The 19,659-nt window shown below is 38.4% G+C and overlaps 1 protein-coding gene across 4 annotated transcripts in view; it reads right to left on the bottom strand.

Annotated features, from left to right (window-relative positions):
- Positions 1–669: 669 nt before the first annotated feature.
- LOC146615258 (ELKS/Rab6-interacting/CAST family member 1-like) overlaps positions 670–19,659 on the bottom strand; it is a 162,174-nt gene continuing 143,184 nt past the window's right edge. For all 4 annotated transcript variants that reach the window (XM_085376029.1, XM_085376026.1, XM_085376027.1 and 1 more), the window contains one exon: positions 670–2,640. In XM_085376029.1, coding sequence (XP_085232155.1) covers positions 2,503–2,640 — 138 coding nt within the window. In that variant the 3' untranslated portion in view covers positions 670–2,502. The remainder of the gene's footprint in view (positions 2,641–19,659) is intronic.

Below are 19,659 nucleotides of genomic sequence, written 5' to 3'. Positions count from 1 at the left end.
GAAACTATACATTTTTAGACATAAGTTGTGAGTATTTATTACACGGCGTGCTGCGGGGAAAAGCCTGTTCTAACGTTTGAGTCTAAGGTTTATTTTTTAGCACCTGGCGGCTCTTTTTTACTTCTCGTCCGTAAATAATCTGCTCTTTCACGTGATCCAGTTTATTTTGAAAAGTCTCAACAGGATCTTGAACTTTATTGTGAAAGGTTTATGTGGAACATAAACATGCGGACACCCGATGCTGTTACCGTCGTTGTTGCTAACCACAACGCATAAAAACATGCGCTTGTCTGTCTGTAGTGTGGTTATATTAAATATAAGAGAAAGAGAGAACTTTAAGAAATTAATATAGCCACTACAGTGACCACCAAAACGATGAAAAATATTGCCGTAAACGGTTTATTTTGCGACACCACGAAACAAACGATAGCGTAAAATGAAACGATAGACGTTTTTATATCGTCATCCGATATATATCGTTATATCGAACAGCCCTAGAACACAGGATACTTTTTACATTTGATTAAAATTGATCAGGGGGCACAATCAAGCAGCGTTTTCTTCGTTTCACTTGTCACATATCCCAGAGAATCTGACAGCGAACAAACCAGAGAAAATAACAGGCATGACATGAGAAATAAAGATAAATCCATATTTTATTACATTCTCTCTCAATCTGATTTTTAATCCACAAGAAATTTAAAGTGAGTCCCAGTCATCATCACCCCCAGTGACAAACATTATCAGTATAAAACAGACAACAAATACTGAACTTACAACACACTCAGATCTGCTGGGGTCCCCTCTTAAAACACAACCACAAAAAAAAAGACATCTGAGGAACCTTCAACCCAAAGCAGCGTGAGATTTCAGGTATCTTTGAAATGAAGCTTCTTGTTTGCACCCCTGTGACTTTAAGCTTTTTAAAACGCTGCTCAGGTGCCAACAAACAAAAGCTGTTTTTTCCTTTTTTCTCATGAGCGTCCCCAGTCAGATTTGAGAGCGTAATGTGAATCTGTGTCTTTAGATTTTGTGTCCACCAGGTGTTTCTTACCAGGAAGCAGCGCTAAACAGTTCCCGTCATGGCCTCATCACTCAATACAGTATAAGGGATGGGGGGGGAAAAGAAGGAAATTTTGCTTCAAGCTGAAACAATTTGAACCTCTAGTGCTCACTGCCGTAAAAGTTTAAATCATGCTAAGGCTGTCAGCGCTGTGGGAGACATGCAGTGTCATTTCCACTGTAGACAACAAGAACAAGAAACTGAGTCTGAGAAAACATTCCCGGTGGACACAAAGCCTTCTGTAGGTGCAATACACGTTCCCAATAACAGTGTCCAAGGAAAAAAAAGAAAAGACTTTGACGCATTACCATATGCTAGCATACCAACCAACAGATGACGACACTTTCAGTTAAACAAGATTAGTGTTTAATATATATTACCAAAAGCAAAAAAATATATATAACATTTACTTTATATTTTCTCCCCTCCCAAAACAAAGAAAAAAAGACGTTTGACTAAAGGTAAATGAGTAAAGTTCAGACTTGACACCTCATGTTAACGCTAAAGGGATTGTCATAAAAGGGGTTTTCTTATCTGAACCTAATTTTGGCATGGGCGCCATAAATGAAGGAGACGTGTGATTTTCTGTGGTGAAACAGAAAGTCAGACCATCCATGCCAGTGTGTCTTCATAAAGGGAGTTTTGCGAGTTATTTACTGTAGTTTGTACCTTTCATCAATAATGGGAAACAATAGATTAAAGTGTCATGTTACCCCTGACGAAAGTTGTGTATGTGTTAATTAAACCGCTCCCTTTACAATTTACACAACTATCTAGAGAATACTGCTGAAAGAAACTGCATGTTAGGACATTTCATCAGACAAAAACAAAGAAAGTGGAAAAAAAAGGAACCTAAAAATTACAAAGATAGCAGCAAATGATGTAAAGAGCCAAAGGCAGTTGAAATAAACATATTTTTGAATCTGAACTAATACAATAATGTGGCAACAGCGTGTAAGAACCTGGCAAGCTCAGCTTATGTTCAACTTTTTGTTAAGGTTTGAAAATACTTTTTGCCCCAAGTCACGAATACAAATCCTCCCGTTGAATCCCAGGACATGGGAAGCTCACTATAAGGTGTCGCGTATGGCCAGTGCAGTAAGGGCTCTTTCTGTGTTGGGGTAGTAATGTAAATAAATGTAGATTATCAATTATTTCTAGCTGACTTGCATGCTGATATAGTGCTCTAAACAGAAAATTAAAGCAACTAAAGCCCAGTTTTCAGTAATAATTTGATTTTTTGTCTTAGTTCCCCTTTTCTTTGAAGGCTGGGAACGTATTCCTATTCATGTGCAGCACTAATTTTATTTGTGCATCGGGGAATTATGGGGCCAAGCTGTGTTAAATGTTTGCCTTCTGACTTTAAATACGACTAAATGTTTGAATGTAAGCTTTTTTAAAAAAAAAAATCATTTTCTGCCAGTGTGTGCATTAGTGTGTCAGCAGCTGTCCTCCAAGGCGTTGACAACTTGCTCTAAAATGTCAGGGCATCGGTCGGCGATCTGCTGCAGGACTTGATTGGCGTACTCCTGGAGCTCCGCCCCCTCCCTCTCGCACAGTGCTAACTCCGCCTCCAACTGAGGAAAAAAAGGCAGGAAAGAGAGAGGAGAAAATTTAGACTTTTTTTTAAAAGCCAAAAAAAGAAATACTTTCATGAAAAAACGTTCATATTAACTTTCTCTCTGATGGTGTTCAGGTCTGTAGGATAAATATGCAGCCAGTTCGTTTAGCTCAGAGTAAAAACTAACAGGGTGCCACTTCCTGGATTGAAAAATCAAAACAAGGCTAAGTGCCAAAAACTGCAGTTCCACAAATATCCACTAGAAGTTGTGTCCAAAACACACTGACGTCATGTGAACATAGCTAAAGGTTTGTCCATGACAATCTGTTAGCATCTGTTAGCTGAGCTTCACCTCAGCTAATGTTATTCACTGAACTGAAAAGGTGTGAAGTTAGTATCTTGTTATCTGACCAATAATACAGCTGGCTCTGTAGATAGTTGTCCTAACAGTCTGTTGAGCTTTTGAGTCAAATTGTGATATTTTATTTCTAATTCAGCACTAAAAAACATCTTAAAGTGCACAACTATACAACCTATAAACAGAACTTGCTAGCATAAAATGCTAGCTTAGCATTTCACCTTCTCGTGTAAATAAATAAATAAATTAGCTCCCAGACAGTCAAAATGCCCCCCCCCCCCCCCCCCCCAAACAAACAAACAAACAAAAAAGAATAAAAATGGGAATTACAAAGCACTGGGTGAAGTTTTTATGCTTGCTATATCTACTTTTTACCAAAAACAAACAGCTAGCTTTAAATGAGAGCAACAAATTTATTTTCCATTAGATGTATTATTTCTAAACAATCAATAACATCTGACTTCTTGGTTGGTTATAATGATTTGACATTTCCAGAGATAACACAAATGTGATATGCTAATAAACTATTAAACTGAACAAGAATCAGGGTAGCTGTTTACACCTATATCTTGCTAAGCTAACTAGCAGGTGGTTATGTCTAAGAAGAACACCAACTATTCTGTTAGTATTTTGACTGATGAGAAGCAAAAAACAGTCCAATGGATGATCACTGAGCAGGGTTTAGGACACACAAACAAACACACACACACACGCATCAGACTTCAATCTTAAACACCAAATTGTAGTTCTTTCTGTTCGGACAGAGTGGAAAATTTCTCTGAGAGAGCGCTGATATTATTATCTTTGGCTGCAGTTGGGCTGAGACGTCAAACCTAACTGACTTAATGACCAATACATCTGTATCAATACGAGAGCCGCTGAAACGGCCATGTAACACAAGCCCACATTTATGTTTGTCTGTGTGTGAGTATATGTGTGTGTGAGGCCTGGGTCAAATATTGGCTAATATTCCCTTGTTAAGTCTTAACCTCTTCCCTCTGCTCTCATCTGTTATCCAGAAAATCTCAGTGGTATTTTATATCACAGTGGCTTTATTCTTTATGTGTAAAACTGATGCAAGTAATAACACTATTAATGATTAATGATAATCTATCTAATAAATTACTTGGAAAAGGAAGTCATTATCCATATATCATGCTGTTATATTAATTATTGGAAATAGGCCACAGTTGTGTATAAAGGCACAATGAAAGTGCTAATCAAAGACACTATCAAGTTGCATTTTGGAAAATGCAAGATGTGCATCAGGGAATTTTGTTTAAATACTTGGACCAGAAAGACAACGAGCTGAACGCTTTACCACAGTTTTGAAACTCCTTTTGTTTAGCATGCAAGTCCCCAACTTTCAGGAAGTTAAAATGTAAACTGCTGAAATGTCATCGAGGATGTTAAAAAAAAAAACAACCCTCTTTTAATATGAATCCAAGTTTGTATTGAATCTTATTAGCTGTAGATCCATCCATTTTCCCTGGTGGAGCCTATGATATTAGTGGTTACTTCTCAGTCACAGAAACAGAAAACCATTCATGCCAGCAATGAAACTATAGCTCATCATCTTATTTCTTTGCTTCTGTTTTTAGGGGTCACCACAGAAGATAATCTGTCATCATCACATCCTTTCCCCAGTATCCTTGTTTGTCACACCAACCCTCCTCTGCATGTGCTTCTTTGCTATAATCACGAACCCTCTCTGTAGTTTTCCTCTTGCCTGGCAACCCCAGCTTTAACATCCTTTATACGATATAGCCACTATCCCACCTCTGCTGTTGTCCAAACCATCTCAGCCTTGCCTCTCAACCTGAGTTGTCCCTTTGATATGCTTATTTCTCATCCTGTCCCTCTTTGTCACTCAATAAAAAAACCTAGTATCTTCAACTCTGCCACCAGCTCTGCCTCCTGGCTTTTTGCTTCAAACCATACATCACAGCAGGTCTCACCACCATCTTGTAAACCTTGCCTTTCAGTCCTGCTGCTATCCATCTGTCACAAATCACCCCTGACACTTGTCTCCACCCACTCCACTCTGTCTGCACTCTCTTCTTTAGCTCTTTTGTGCACTGTCTGTTGCTTTGTATGGCTGACTTCATATATTTACACTCACCTGCCTTCACTACCTCTACTCCTTGCATCTTTACTGTTGCACCTGCCTCTCTTTCATTCACACACATGTATTCTTCTCTCGCTTCTACTGAATTTCATTCCTCATTTGTCCAGGCTGTCTTCTACCTGTTCCCTACTATCACTGCATCTTATCTACTTTCACTTAACTGCAGTGAATGGAAAAAAAACCACACAGACACAAGGAGAACATGCAAAACTCCAAGTCGGAAACCAGAAGCTGAGAGGAAACCAAGCTACCTAAACTAAAACATACGATTTTGTAGAGCCAAAAAGAAATGCTGACAGGCAAAGAATTAATATAATAGGAGAAGATAATCAAAGTAATATGCAAGAAGAGAATGGGACAGAACTGGAGAGACTGAGCAAGTTTGGCTCAAATTGGCATATTCGGAAAGCCCCATTAGTTTCAGACAGCAGGGAACAACCCCCCACAGCAAAAACAACAACAAAAAAATTAATGACTTATTCAGTCTTTCCAGGTGATGTAAGCAGAAAACAGATGCTTTGCAAAACAACAACTTTGGAGGTCTATGGAATAATTTTGACACGTTCGTTTAGGCCTCTGATGAATCACGGTTGCGTGGAAGTGATGAGCTGTCAAACAGAGTGATGATTTTTGAGCACATAGTCCAACTTTTATCACTTATCTCTCTTTCTGTTCTATCTGCCCTCATTATCTGCACCTTGATTTTTTTTATCATTTCCACTGATTTGCTGTCCTCATTCTTACTCTGGCCAATGTCCTTGCACACTCGTGTTGGAAGAATCAGAAAGCCCCGCTACACTTTTCTACACTGGTGGTGTTTGCAGGTGATTTAGCTTAACGGCCTTGCATTTTAGTTGCAATCACCTAGAAAAACACAGCAGTAAAGATAAGAGTGTAAGACAACTGAGAAGAGATAAATAGTTTAGTATCTGTCTGCTGCATCTGCTTTCTGACTCAGGCAACCTTGACCTACACCGGAGGAAAAAGACTTCAAAAAGTGCCTAAAAATCTGAAATTAATGTGTTAAACACAACTTAAAAACAGGATGACGATTAAAAAAAAAAACAAGAGCCATGCTATTATGAGATTACGTTATAGCACAATCCTCATGTGTTTTTAGGCATAAAATTGATCAGTAATGTCTTGAGGAAATAAAAAAAGCATGTTGGCTACCACCTCCATCATCTTACTTAACGAACACCAGAACCGCTGTAATAATTTGCACATTTAGTTTTATAAATTCAATGCCTCTTGTGTCCATAAGAACATATCACATCATGCAGAACAGTCGACTCTGTGGTCATTGGCAGCTTTTATTTAAAACCAGCTTTAGGAAAATTTTGATGTGTGCAGTCTGGAGCTTGTTTTTAAAATTTAGTCTGTCATTATTGGACTGGTGATTTAACAGAAAACATTACAATGCTGCAACATTTGTTCCCCCTAAGTTTAGAAAATCGGCTGTTCCTTAATTTTTGGGTTTGTGACTAATTACAATAACCAGCGTCTTCTTACACTCTATCTGAAATTGTATGCACAATTTTTACAAGGGCATACATTTTTTGGTGAGATCTAAAACCTGCAGGACACCGGCCCTCAAGGCCTGGAGTTTGACACCCCTGTTGAAGATGTTCACATCTTGGACAGGGAAGACAGATATTTTGACAGAGCTGTGCCTAACCGGATCAACCTACCTCTACGAGGCTACCTCTTCTGCGCAACATTGGTTGATCCGGTTAGGCACAGCTCTGTCAAAATATCTGTCTTCCCTGTCCAAGATGTGAACATCTACAACAGGGGTGTCAAACTCCAGGCCTTGAGGGCCGGTGTCCTGCAGGTTTTAGATCTCACCCTGAGTCAACACACCTGAATCACATGAGTAGTTCATTACCAGGCCTCTGGAGAACTTCAAGATATGTTGAGGAGGTAATTTAGCCATTTAAGTCAGCGGTGTTGGATCAAGGACACATCTAAAACCTGGAGGACATCGACCCTCGACGCCTGGAGTTCGACACCTGTGATCTACAATGTAAGAGCAGTTTCTCCTATGATATACCATAAGACCTGTGGAGTGATTGTTTGGTCCTCTTATTATAGGTCCTGGCAAACCTCACTGCAAGTTGTGCAGTGTTGTGCATGCTGTGCCGTGAAGCAGAGAAAACAGATGACTGGAGAGAGGTGATGGCCTACAACACCAAGAGAGCCTCCAACTGCCAGTCCACCCTCAGCCATTTGACTTTAACAACTTACATGGCTATAGGGTGGGCAATGATTCACAAAGATGTCCTGACATGTCCCACTAGAGGTTAAATACCTGGGACTCCTCGCCAGCTTTTAAAACTATAGAAGGCTTTCAAGAGGTCTTAAAGAGGTTCTTTAAGAGGTCATCTTAAAGAGGTTCTTTAAGAGGTCATCTTAAAGAACCTAAAAGAAATCCAGTTGCCTTTGAGTCAAGCACTATCGTGAGATGGATGATTGAGGATATAGCTACTAAGTTTAATTATATTAACAGATTTATAATTAAGGTCCCTCGTACACTAGCTAATAGGGTTGATGTCATTGATAACCCACGGTGCCTATTGGCAAAAGTCATATAGGATAGGTTATTTAAGTCACTTTAGCCTGTCTAGAGTTGCTGCTTCCTCCGCAAGCTGCTTTGCAACCTACGTCTGCATGTTTCTTCTTTTCATTGTGTCTCAATCATGTTCAGATTTTTGTGATGTCTGCTCTGTTCAGTACCAAAGGTCTAACCGCTTTTCTCTGCATAGAACAAAACAACTGTACTGCCAAATGTAAATTGCTGCACATGGAATAACAATCATCTTTTAGACCAAAGTGGCCCTGACTGAAATTATTTCGTGACCGACTGTAAGGAAATCTCTAATATGATCCCCTTTTTCAGTAATGAAAACAAAAACCAATGTGATGACCTTGATTCCCCTCTTGCTTCCCCCCTTTTTTCATGCCTGCAAGTATAATGGTCTCCATTAAAAAGATGAGTTGCAACATTCTTAAATTGTTACAATTAACCCAGGGAGAAAAATATTCTCATAACTGATATCATGACTGATATGATGAATGATGGCCAGAACTAGAAAAACAAAACACAGCTTTCTTTAGAAAATGATCAAAATTTAATACTCGGTAGGGGAAGAAAAAGTCTCTTTGTTGCCAAGCAATAGACTTCCTCTCTTGCTACACATAATCCAAAAGTCGTTAATGACCCAAAGAAATTAAATATAAACAGTTTCCAGGTATGAGGTACTAGCTTGGATGTTTTGGTTGTAAGCTCCCATGGATCGTGTCTCATGCAATCACAGTGTGTGGTCAGAGAGAAATGCAGACGAAATAATGAAAGTGGGAAAAATTTGCCAGATTCATGACTCTTGTAACTGCGTGCGTGTTTGTGTGTGAGTGTGTGTATGCACATGCATGTATGTGTGTTTATAAGTGTAGGTGTTGGTGAATTGGTGTGTGATCCAGTGGTTTGGGTTTTGACATGCCAGGTGTGTGTGTGAGTGCACAGCGTGAGGCTAAAGCAAACGCTGTAAGCTTGAGGTCTGATTTATGGAGTGGCAGAGAGGATTGTGGGAAACAGAGAGGTAGACAAGGTAGACAGAGGTACACGTAAGTTGTGTGTTTGTGTAATAGAGAGAGAGTTTGACGAAGATGATTTTTACTGCAGCCATTAAAGCTCCATTATGGTGATGGATTACTATCTATCATGCACACACACAGAAGCGCACACGCTGGTTATCAGCATGAGAATCAGAGTGAGGTACGGTGTGTGCACACTGACCCTTTGACACACACTGCAAAGGAATGCTTATATTTTCTAAAGGAACCGTAGAGATAGCGTGCTGAGATTAACGGAGAGAGAGAAACGATCAAACAGCAAAAGGCAAAAAGACAGAAGAACAAATATATAACTAGAATGCATTAGTATCTGTAAGCAGAACAACTGCCTGCTGCAGACACACCAGCATCTTCTGCTTTGTTACTACAGTTTTTAAGTTAGAGATGATTATGAGGCCAGAAGTCTATGGATGCAGCTTGTTAACTAAGCTCGACTTGGTGTTACCCGATAACTTCTAACTAGATCGTCTCAATTAAGAACTCCACTTCATTCCGGGGAGTTCAAAAGAACTATACATATAGTACAATCGTATCTAGAGCCAGTTTTTGTTATTTGTTGCCTTTTTTTGACGTTATTGTGTCAGGAACTGGTAGTTTACTGACATTAGTGATCAACAGTCTTAATTTCATAATAGAGGGGCTAAGATGGAGAAAGCAAAAACTATTCAATTTCTTTTCATTGAATTTCTGGGTAAATTCAACACAGATCCTTCACATAAAAATCAGTTGAAAAATCGAGGGTAGAGAAAGGCCGATGTACAATCCAATTAGTGCTTAATATAGTAAAAAACAACAACAAACAGAGCAGTTAAAACAAAAAGAAAAATACCGTGCTTAACACATTTATTAGATCTCCACACAGTCTAAGGCATATGCCACAGCTGTCTTAAATTAACAGCATTGGTGATTACCAAAACCTATTTTTAATGTTTTTGTAATGGTTAATCCATCATATTTTAATGCTAAAATATAATTATTGTTGTTTTCCATCAATTTTCATTAATTTTTATACACAAAAAGCTGAAAAAAATTGTAAATTTTATTTTTTTCTGTGGTTTAGCTGTTGATTGTTATGCTTGATTAATTTAATTTAATTTAATTTAATTTAAATAATTTCTGACTTCTCAGAGACGTCCAGTGTGCCAGCTCAAATCTGGGTATAAAAATGTAAATGTAGCTTTTTAAAATAATAAATAATAATATTATTTTTATAGTTTTAAATTAGTTTATGACAGATTTCTAAAATATTTGAGTTTTCTTGTTTTTATAACAGCTGATCTAACAAATGTGTTAACCTCTGTATATTTTTTATGTTTTTATATCGTGTTGTATATTTCTTTCTTTTTTTTTTACAGATATTGGATGTCTAGGACTGGCAGGACATTTAGAGCTATAAAACAAAAGTAGAAAGTTCATTCTTAACAGTTTGCTGATAAAGTGTAACAATAAAACACACAAACTGCAAGAACATTAACATGTTACAACTGACAGAAAAAAGTACAGCTGCAAAAAAGCAGGAAATGTTTAGGGTAAAAGGTGAAACGGTTGTTTTTGCATTAATGATATAATCTGCTTGAAACAACACTGGAGAGTGATCGGTGATGTCGGGATACAGAAAAAGGCTAGTGAGCAAATTTTTGCCTAATGATATCCCGCAAGAGCATAAATGCAGGAAGTAAAGATGCAATCACAGAAGGTTTATGGAGCTTCTCTGAGTGGTGCTACAGAAACTCCTTTATGAAGAACAGCAAAGGGATAAAGTATAACAGGCCTACACAGACGGTCATAATCCCTGTTGCTCTGCCCGTCTCTATTTAAACCATTATACTCTAACCGGCTTATACTGTATGTAGACTGCTTTAGAAGTTGGCTGCCTTTACTGCACCAAGCCCAAAAGCACCAAAGTGTGTGTGTGCTTTCCTGCCCAGGCAGCTCAGCTAATAACACGAGCTAACAAGCTGCAGTGGGAATAGAGCTTGAGGACTTGTGCCTTAAACTGTTCCTTCAGGACTAAAACACTGCACCGTTCAAGCACCGCAGTTTTCTTAAGAAAAAAAATCATGGGAAGTGTTTTTCAGGCAATTCAGCATCACTTGGTAATTTTATTTTATTAGGTTATATAATCAGCCAAACTGACTACAGGAACATATTCATATTTACAAGCCCAGAGTGTGGGAGGAGTTTCTTGGGAGGGACACTCAAATCTGGGAGCCCTCAAACCTTCCGCTAAAGGTGCTTTTGAATATATGTGTGGTAACTGTAACAGTGGGATACTTTTAAAGGGAACCAAACTTGCAGAGCGAGACCTAAAACCTTAATCGGCCCTAGAGGAGTGACTATATGTGGCTGGACTTACAACACTAATGGCTGCAGAAAAAAGCAGCAGAAACAGACTGCAGCATTAACTGTATATACTGTAGGTGTAACCTCCCAGAAGGCCAATCTGAAAAGATGGCAGTTTAATATAAAATAATCCACAGTTCTAAGGTTGTACAAGAATTTATTTATTTATTTATTCTTTGGTTTGATTTAGTTTTCTTGTTAAAATGAAAGTGCTACTTTACATGCAATGCAAAGGTGCAACAAAAATAAGCCTAGATGTTTTAAAAAAATGAATATGCTTTTAAAGAAGAAAGACACCAAGCAAGCTAAGGAGGGTCCAAAGCACTTTTCAAAAGCTGGGCAATTTATATTAATATATCTAAAAGCTTTATATTGAGCAGTTTCCCTCACTAGGACTGCGGCCAGGCAAAAATCTTAAAACAGAGCTGAGAAAAAGACGTGAAGAACCTGTGTGGTACTCACACTCGCTGTTTTTAAACCTATAGGTGTGCAATTTTTTAAATATATTACTTTAGTTTTAAATTAGTGTTACAGCTCATAGCATGGCATACTGACTGACTCATCAAACTTACATCAAACACTTAAAAACTCCTAGGAAGTCAAGTTTTTTTATTTATGATGTCAACATGTATCTGTAGTAATACACAAGGAAAAATATAAAGCCACATATCATTTTGAACGAGAACAAGTAAGAACTGAAGTAAGAGGAGGTGTGTGTCTTGAATGATTAAAAAAAACTGCATAGCTATCAGTTTTGAATTTTATCAACAAATTCTATCTTGGCACTCAATGCCATGCCGGAAAATCATCAATCATATTCCACTGTACAAGACTTCATTTACAATTCTTCCTTAAAAAAACACACACACACACACACAAACACACATATTTCTCTGCTTGCATAAAGCAGTGAAAGTATGACATCTGCACAAAATTAATTGTTCCACAGAAATCTGTGTAAAATGTTTTTATGGCTGTACTTAAATAAATTCCTGCAGCATGGCTATAGAGCATCAAAAGGAAGCTGGTGAAGGAATAGCAGCACAAATACATTAAGCTGCACTTCGACAATAGCAGCCACTGTAAAAAAAAAAGTAAATAAAAAAATAAAAAAACCCCAAAATGCTTCAAATAGAAATAAAAAAATCTTAGAGTAGAAAGCGTTTTCTTTGCATATCTTGTTGTGTTTGAATTGACATCTTTGACCTTCACCTGCTGCTTCTTATCAAGAAAAAGGGAGAAGAAAGAAAAAGATAAAAGTGGAAAAGAGAGGTAGAGATCGAAGGCAGAGCTAAAATGGTGTAAGAGAGAGAAAGACAAAGGTGGTGGAGACTCAGCAAGGGTGAGTGACAATAGCAGAGTGTGGAGTGGGAAAAAATATTTCAAAGAACAGTGAAAAGCAAGAGAGGAGAGTAAAAAGACAGAAGAGGGAGGAGAAAGTGATAACCAAAGACAGGCGGAGATCAAGGGTAAAAGAAGTGAAAGACAGGAAATGACAAATGCATGTAAAAAGAGAACGACTGGTAAAGCCATTAAGACTGCATTCAATAAATCTGCATAAAAACCAGCAGCTTGTCTGTAATGACCGACGAAGGCCAATGTGTGTGTGTGACTGTGAAAAAGGTGCAGAGGACATGTGCATGTCTCACTGCGCCTCTTTTTAGCTGTATTTCTAAGTATATACTGTGCACTTTACTTACACTGTGAGGACATCAAAGTGTGTATACTGTTACACTGTGGAACTTCCCTGGTATGAAAACTTGGTTTAAGTCAAGTAATGGTTATGGTAATTTAGCATGAAGTTAATGTGATGCATTGTCCTCTGAAGTCATGCATACACAGCTTCGTGTGTGTGTGTGTGTGTGTGTGTGTAATGATTGCTGAGGACCTCAGTGTCGTGTTTAGAGAAAAAACAATCATCCTCGAGCAGGAAGCAGAGCTGCCTAATGAAAGCTTAGAGAGACCCCAGACCACAATGCGACACAAATAGATGAGCCTTAATGTCTGCTCAGCTCCCAAACGTCTCCTCTCCACTAGGGCTGCCACAAACGATTATTTTGATAGTCGACTAGTCACCGATTATTTTTGCGATTAGTCGACTAATCAGATCATCATCCATTAGACGTAAAACTACAGCTTATTGCACCAGCAGCATCTGCTCTTATATAACTATCATTAGCTTACAGCTTTAAGTGTTTAAGGTCTGTGCTAACTAAAAATAAAGACAAGATGATAGTTTATTAAATTTTAATGAAATTTGCAATTGTTTCGGTGAAGTTTAATAAACTCCTTGCTATCTAAAATATAACAGGACACTGGAGTATATTCTGGAGCATCTCACACTTCTGATAATCAGCTGTCTGCTTGACGTTTATTCAGCTGTGCAAAAACTATAACTTTAATCTCAGACAAACTGATTTACTCAGGAACAAATAAAATACTAAAAAAAAAGCCAAACAATAACATTTTAAGTTATCTAAGTGACTCATATATATTTAACCTGAGTAGCGAAAGACAGCGGTGGGTTTGAAAACGATTCGCGGGGAGTCCGGTGTTCTCACGGTGCTAGTGAGCCTAGCCCCCGGCTCGCTAACGAGCTAGTGGGTAACAGATGTCTCCGAAAACGTCGGAGCGCTTTTGAAAATATGTGGTGTCCTGATAAACTGAGCAGATATTTGAGGTTTACACAGCTACATTCTCGCCTGAAAATATGTTAAACGTTTATTTTGTGACCCAGAAAGAATAATAAGAGTAACATTAAAACTAACTAGCTGCCGCCATTGTTGGAAACTGCGCTGGGCCGCGCTATGAATTCTGGGACACAGCTGCTTCTTCTTCTTCTTCTTCTTCTTCGGGGTTTAACGGTAGCTGGCATCCTTGTACATGCAGTGCTGCCATCTTCTGTTTCAGTCCGTTATTACACTCTTAAATCCTGCTACTTATTCCTGCGTCTTTTGGGATCTTACAAAGCTTCAAACGACGCGTCGACTATTAAATCAGTCGTCGACGATTTTGATAGTCGACGTAATCGTGACTAGTCGACAAATCGTGGCAGCCCTACTCTCCACCCCTTCCTCCTCTCTCTCATCTACTACTCAACTCCCGTCTTACAACTTCATTTAAACACAGACAGATGCACTTTGATTTATAGCTAATTAATCAAAAAGCTCAGATGAAGGCGCAAGCAAAACAACTTCCCAAGTAAATGGAGATTTAAACCATCTACTTCAATCTAATCTAATCTTGCAGCAATCTAAATAACAATTCTGAGTTGTGAAACTCTCAAAGTTCAGCTTCTATCCTTCCACCATATATAGAATCAAGTTGCAGTTTACACCCTATCCACCCAGACTTGAATAATAGCGTATGTAAAAGTTTATATGATTGAAACAAACAATGGCCAGGTTTACAGTGACAGTAACGGGTTTATTCTTTAGGCTGAGTGAGCAAAATTTAAAGAATCCACCTCTGGGCTTTTAAGAGAATTCATGAAAACAACAGCTTAAAAAATCTCCAGCCGTGACTGTTCGCTGGGGGCTGCACATTCACACTAAACTATTATGAAAGACAAAGCCACAAAACAGAACGACAAGCAGACAGGAAAAGTAGTTACACTGGAAAACTATCACCACACCTACAGTCTACAAAGTACACTTTTAAAAAAAACTCACAGTGGATGTTCAAATTCAGCATAAACAGATACACATTCTCACAACTGGGCTATCACTGCCATTGTTGTACTGTAGTCACGCTCTGCATTATCAGTTGTGATGTTAAAGTTCCAGCTCAACCCTGTCCTGTTTTTCTATGTCCTGTCCATCAAAAGTCTTCCAATCAGTGACCTTAAAACCACGATGGGTCCTAAAGCAGACACATGTGGTCTGTGAAGAGGGCATCAATTTGCTACAGGGCATCAGGGTGTAGAACTGAAAAAACATGATAGTGTGCATTTGAAACCTAATTTGTACCTCTGAACAGACTTCAAAGTTTTAGTTAAAGAGCATTTTTTCTTTAACTTGTTATTATGAAATCTCCACTGAAATATCAGTGTTTAGATTGGTTGCCTATAAATCTTTCTTTTAGTGCTGCCACCGTGCTGGAATTTTCCCATGCTAAAGGGGAAGTATGTCAGCAACTGCACAAACAAACCCAGGTTAGCTGTAAGTCTATTAGCATATCTTCAGAAGGCAATGCCACAGTAATTTTCTCACATTTTCTTAATTTATGAGATTGCACACCCCTCAAAACTGTAGTTTCAAACCTTTTCTTGTTATCCAAGGAGTCAAATACTTGTAAATCACAATGTGCTGAACACGGCTTTCTCCACAAGAGTCTAATAGTATAAGCAATATGTAAAAGTTCTTACCAGATGTTTGCTCCAGCGAACATCTTCTATGTCATAACCGCAAACCCCTCTGAAAACCTACCGCGAAACCTGACGTGAACTTCCCAAGCAATGTCAGTACATGCTACACAGATTCAGTATTGCATTTCTGTACCACTAATTCCTCCTAACAAGCAAACCTTGGTTTGATCGCAGGAAGAGACATCAGTCCCTGTTGGTATCCAGCTTACAAACATGTGAAGCTACTCGCTGTGGTAACCCCTTGTGAATAGGGGAGTCTCTGAAAGTAGATTCTTCTTTTTTTGATTTTGTATTGTTTTGCACAGTAGCAATTAGGGCTGAACGATTATGGAAAATAATCTAATTGCGATTTTTTGCCCCAATATTGCGATTGCGATGCGATATGCGATTATTTTTTAAGGTCTTTGTCTTCTGTATTATTAAACAAAGACAAGCAATACATCATATAGTATGGCCAATACTATATTACATTAATTTTAAACTGTTCTTTCCTGGAAGACAGACCTCTGTTATGATGACATGAGGTGATGCATGAATTGATGACTGACATTTTTATTTAACTTCTTCAATCACAACAGTATATTTGAACATACACAATAGTTTATTTTTAGCTTACAAACATCTGAGCATAAAGTGCTGACAAGGAACCCTGGTGTAAACATTAAAATGAAAGTCAGTACAATGTGCAGATTGCAGAAATATACATAAAAAAATCAGTGGCTTTACCACACTCAGTTTTTCGACATCTGTGAACTACTAGACAGTCATTCAATTAAAAAATAATATTAAATAAATAAAACTAATAAATAAAAAATACACACATCTTACTGATCTCTGCAGTCAGTAACATTACACATAAAGTGCAAACATAATAGCAATTGTATAAACACACACACAAACACACCTTTAAAATTTAAAGGCGTGAAATTGGACGGTCTAGTTCTGATTAGCGTCACCGCTGTCTCGGTGGAGTTTAATAAACTCGGCCGTCTGCTTCTTGCTATCTAAAATATAACCAGACACTGGTGTAAATTCTCGACTGTCTCATACTTCTGTTTAATAAGTTTTCTGTTTGACGTTTAGTCAGCTGTGTGAAAACCAAGGAGGAACCCACCCGGGGGATTAATAAAGTTTTATTTTATCTAATCTAATAACTTTAATCTCAGCCAAACCGATTTACTCACGAACAAACAAAACACTGAAAAAAGCCCAACAATAACATTTTTAGGTTGTCTAAGTGACTTATATATTACGTTTAACCCGAGCAGCGAAACTCCGCGGTGATCTGAAAATGATGTGCCGGGAGTTGTGCCGTTCTCGGCCGCATCAGTAATCCTCGAGCTCCCGGCTAGCTGTCGAGCTGGTGGGTAGCAGACGCCTCTGAAAACGTCGAAGCACTTTTGCAAATATGGGATATCTTGATAAACCGAGCAGATATTTGATGTTTACACAACTGCTTTCTCGCCTGAAAATATGTTAAAAGTTTATTTTGTGACCCAGAAAGATTAGTATGAGTAATTTTAAAACTTAGTAGCGGCCGCCATTGCTGGAAACTGGAGTTTGGCTGGGCCGCGCTATGAATTCTGGGATATGGTAGTAATTTGGACAGCCTTATAATCGCAGTATAATCGCAGCCTTTGCGGTTAGAAAATTGCACTTGATCATGTCGCGATATTATCGCAAATGCGATATATCGTTCAGCCCTAGTAGCAATCCTGAGAGTTAGCTATGCTGTTAACCGAAAACAAGACAGTCAAGCACTTGCGTCTTACCGACAAAAACTGCTGCAATACCATTCAGAATCACTAGAGGGCCAAGTTATCTAGCACAGCTTTAGAGTCATTTAGAAGGGCCAATTAATCCTAATTTGAGAGATAACACTGTCAGTTATATTTAGAACTACTAATTTCACTGCTCTTATCTCCACATAACAGCTACAGAGTCTTTAGTTTTCTCTTCTTTACAAAAGCGACATGTCTCGGGCTGCAGGAGCAGAATGGTACATCTCCATTGCAGTGGAAGTTTGTTAAAAAGCCATGAGTCACTTTAGTAGATTTAACAACTGTGAGGCTGTGGAAACCTCACAGATTACTTGTTGTATAACTTAAAAAACAAGCAAAGAGAAAGCTCATTTCTCTCTGACAAGCTTATTATTTGGAGATCACACTGTAACAACAAAGACATTTGAAGTGTGTAATTGTGCGGTGTTTTCTTTCATTACAATGAGTTGTAGAGTCGTAAATATGAGGACTCGGTTTTCGTGGTGTTTCTCTAGTTTGAGTTGGCTAAGAAACAGTCGCAGCCACTCACTGGGAGCCGTTTGAGTTTTAGCAGATAGAGTGTCATGGGCTGACAATTCAAGCAGGATTCATAAGAGCAGTGATAAAATGTCCAACTCGGCCAATAACACTTAATACATTTTTTTTTACAGGACCTAACGCGCGCAAATGTCTTCAGTATGGGCTTAAAAAGACTCGTACACTTACACAATCTCATAGTTTTCAACAAATATACAACAAACTTGACCTTGACGGCTCTTTCAAATACTCGAACAGTTAGACAAACAGCCATAAACAAACACAGCCAAGAGATCCTTATACCTTCACTCTTATAGCCAGACGTAGGCCAGAGAGAAGCGCGTGAGAGAAAGCCTTCCTGTGTGTGCACGCGCGAGTGTGTGGAAGAATATGACGCCAGTTCTCTTCAGTGCTTGTTAGAGACGTCATTGAGTCATAAAGGTTATTATTATGACTATGGCACAGAAAACAGCCCTTTTAGTAAAACCTCTCTATTGGAATCATTGTTACTTTTGTAGTTCAGCCGAGGTTAAAGAGAGAGATGGAAACAAACACATAGAAACAGAAGAGCAAAATAAATGTCTCCGGAAGATCCATCATCATTACTGAAACTGGCCTTTCGCTAAAAGCTCACTACTGTGCTTAGCTTAGCTTAGCTGAAAGATGACACGTAAAAGGCTGACCTGGATAATGTTAAGTTTCATTAGTCTAACACTTTCACTGAGTAAATGTCAGAACAGTGGATACGAGAGAGGGCCCAGTCACTCAAATGTCAAATTCAAACGAATGGCCTCATTTGCAAAAGCTCTTCGGTTCAGTTCAGTTCAGTCATTTTGTTGTCCCTGCTGGGAAAATTGGTTTACTGACAGGTTCTGAAGAAATCGCCCACAAAAAGAACAATATAAAAGCACAAAAAAACAATGCACAACTGCCACAAAAAGACATAATCCTGCACTTAAAAGAAAGAAAAAACACTAAAATTTATTTTTTTTAAAACATAAAGTATTAAAAGTTAAGGGACAGATCTACTTCTACTGCTTTTACACCTCACAAAAACACAACTGAAGTAAAAAAGAGCAGCTGTGCTTTAAAAATGAACAAACAAAACTTAAAGTGTGTTATTTTTTAACCATTTTAAACATCACTTGCACATCTTAGGGAACAAATGCTCTTTCATTTTATAACATGTATCAGTCCACACTACTTCAACACATGCATGAGATTTATATGCCCTATATATCTCCCGCTGTTCTGAGCTTCTTAATAAATTAGGTTATGGTGAAAAGTACGGGGTTACGCCTCTTAAACTTTGAATTCAGGTGTTTTCATTCATTGCCACGAGTGTATAAAATCAAGCACCTAACCATGCTGTCTGCCTTTACAAAGATTTGTGAAAGATTAAGACTTACTCACTGAATTCGAGTGTGGTACTGTAATAAAATGCTTCTGTCACAATGAGACAGTTTTTGAAACTTCTTTCCTCCTAGATGATCAACTTTAAGTGGTATCATTGCAAAGTGGAAGTGTTTAGGAGCCACAGCAGCTCAGCCTCAAAGTGGATGACCATTTTCTCTGAATCCTGAGGCGCTAAGTGGGTAAAAGTCGCCGGTAAAAGAGTCCCCCGTCATTAACATCAGCACATAAAGCCTGCACTGAGAGCTTCTTTCCATAGGGAAGCAGCTCCTGTAGGTGTAAAGTGACAAATACTTTTATCAAGTATTTACGTATTGAGAAGTATTTTTGTCCAGTAAGTTTCTGTCAGACAAGAGCTATTTGACACAAAATAAAAACTTGTGTCTCGAAGGTGAATTGAGATTTCAGACACGTTTGTCACTTCTCATCTTGAAATTGCATCATCACCAACGACTACATGTCCATTAAATGGCAGCAACTGCAGTATTTATGACATG

This window comes from Diplotaxodon limnothrissa, linkage group LG17 (genome assembly GCF_057381915.1).
Source record: "Diplotaxodon limnothrissa isolate DT_005_m linkage group LG17, D_limnothrissa_male_GT1.1, whole genome shotgun sequence".
NCBI lineage: Eukaryota > Metazoa > Chordata > Actinopteri > Cichliformes > Cichlidae > Diplotaxodon > Diplotaxodon limnothrissa.
Note: the sequence above shows the minus strand (reverse complement) of the source record. Positions and strands in the feature narration are given on the sequence as shown.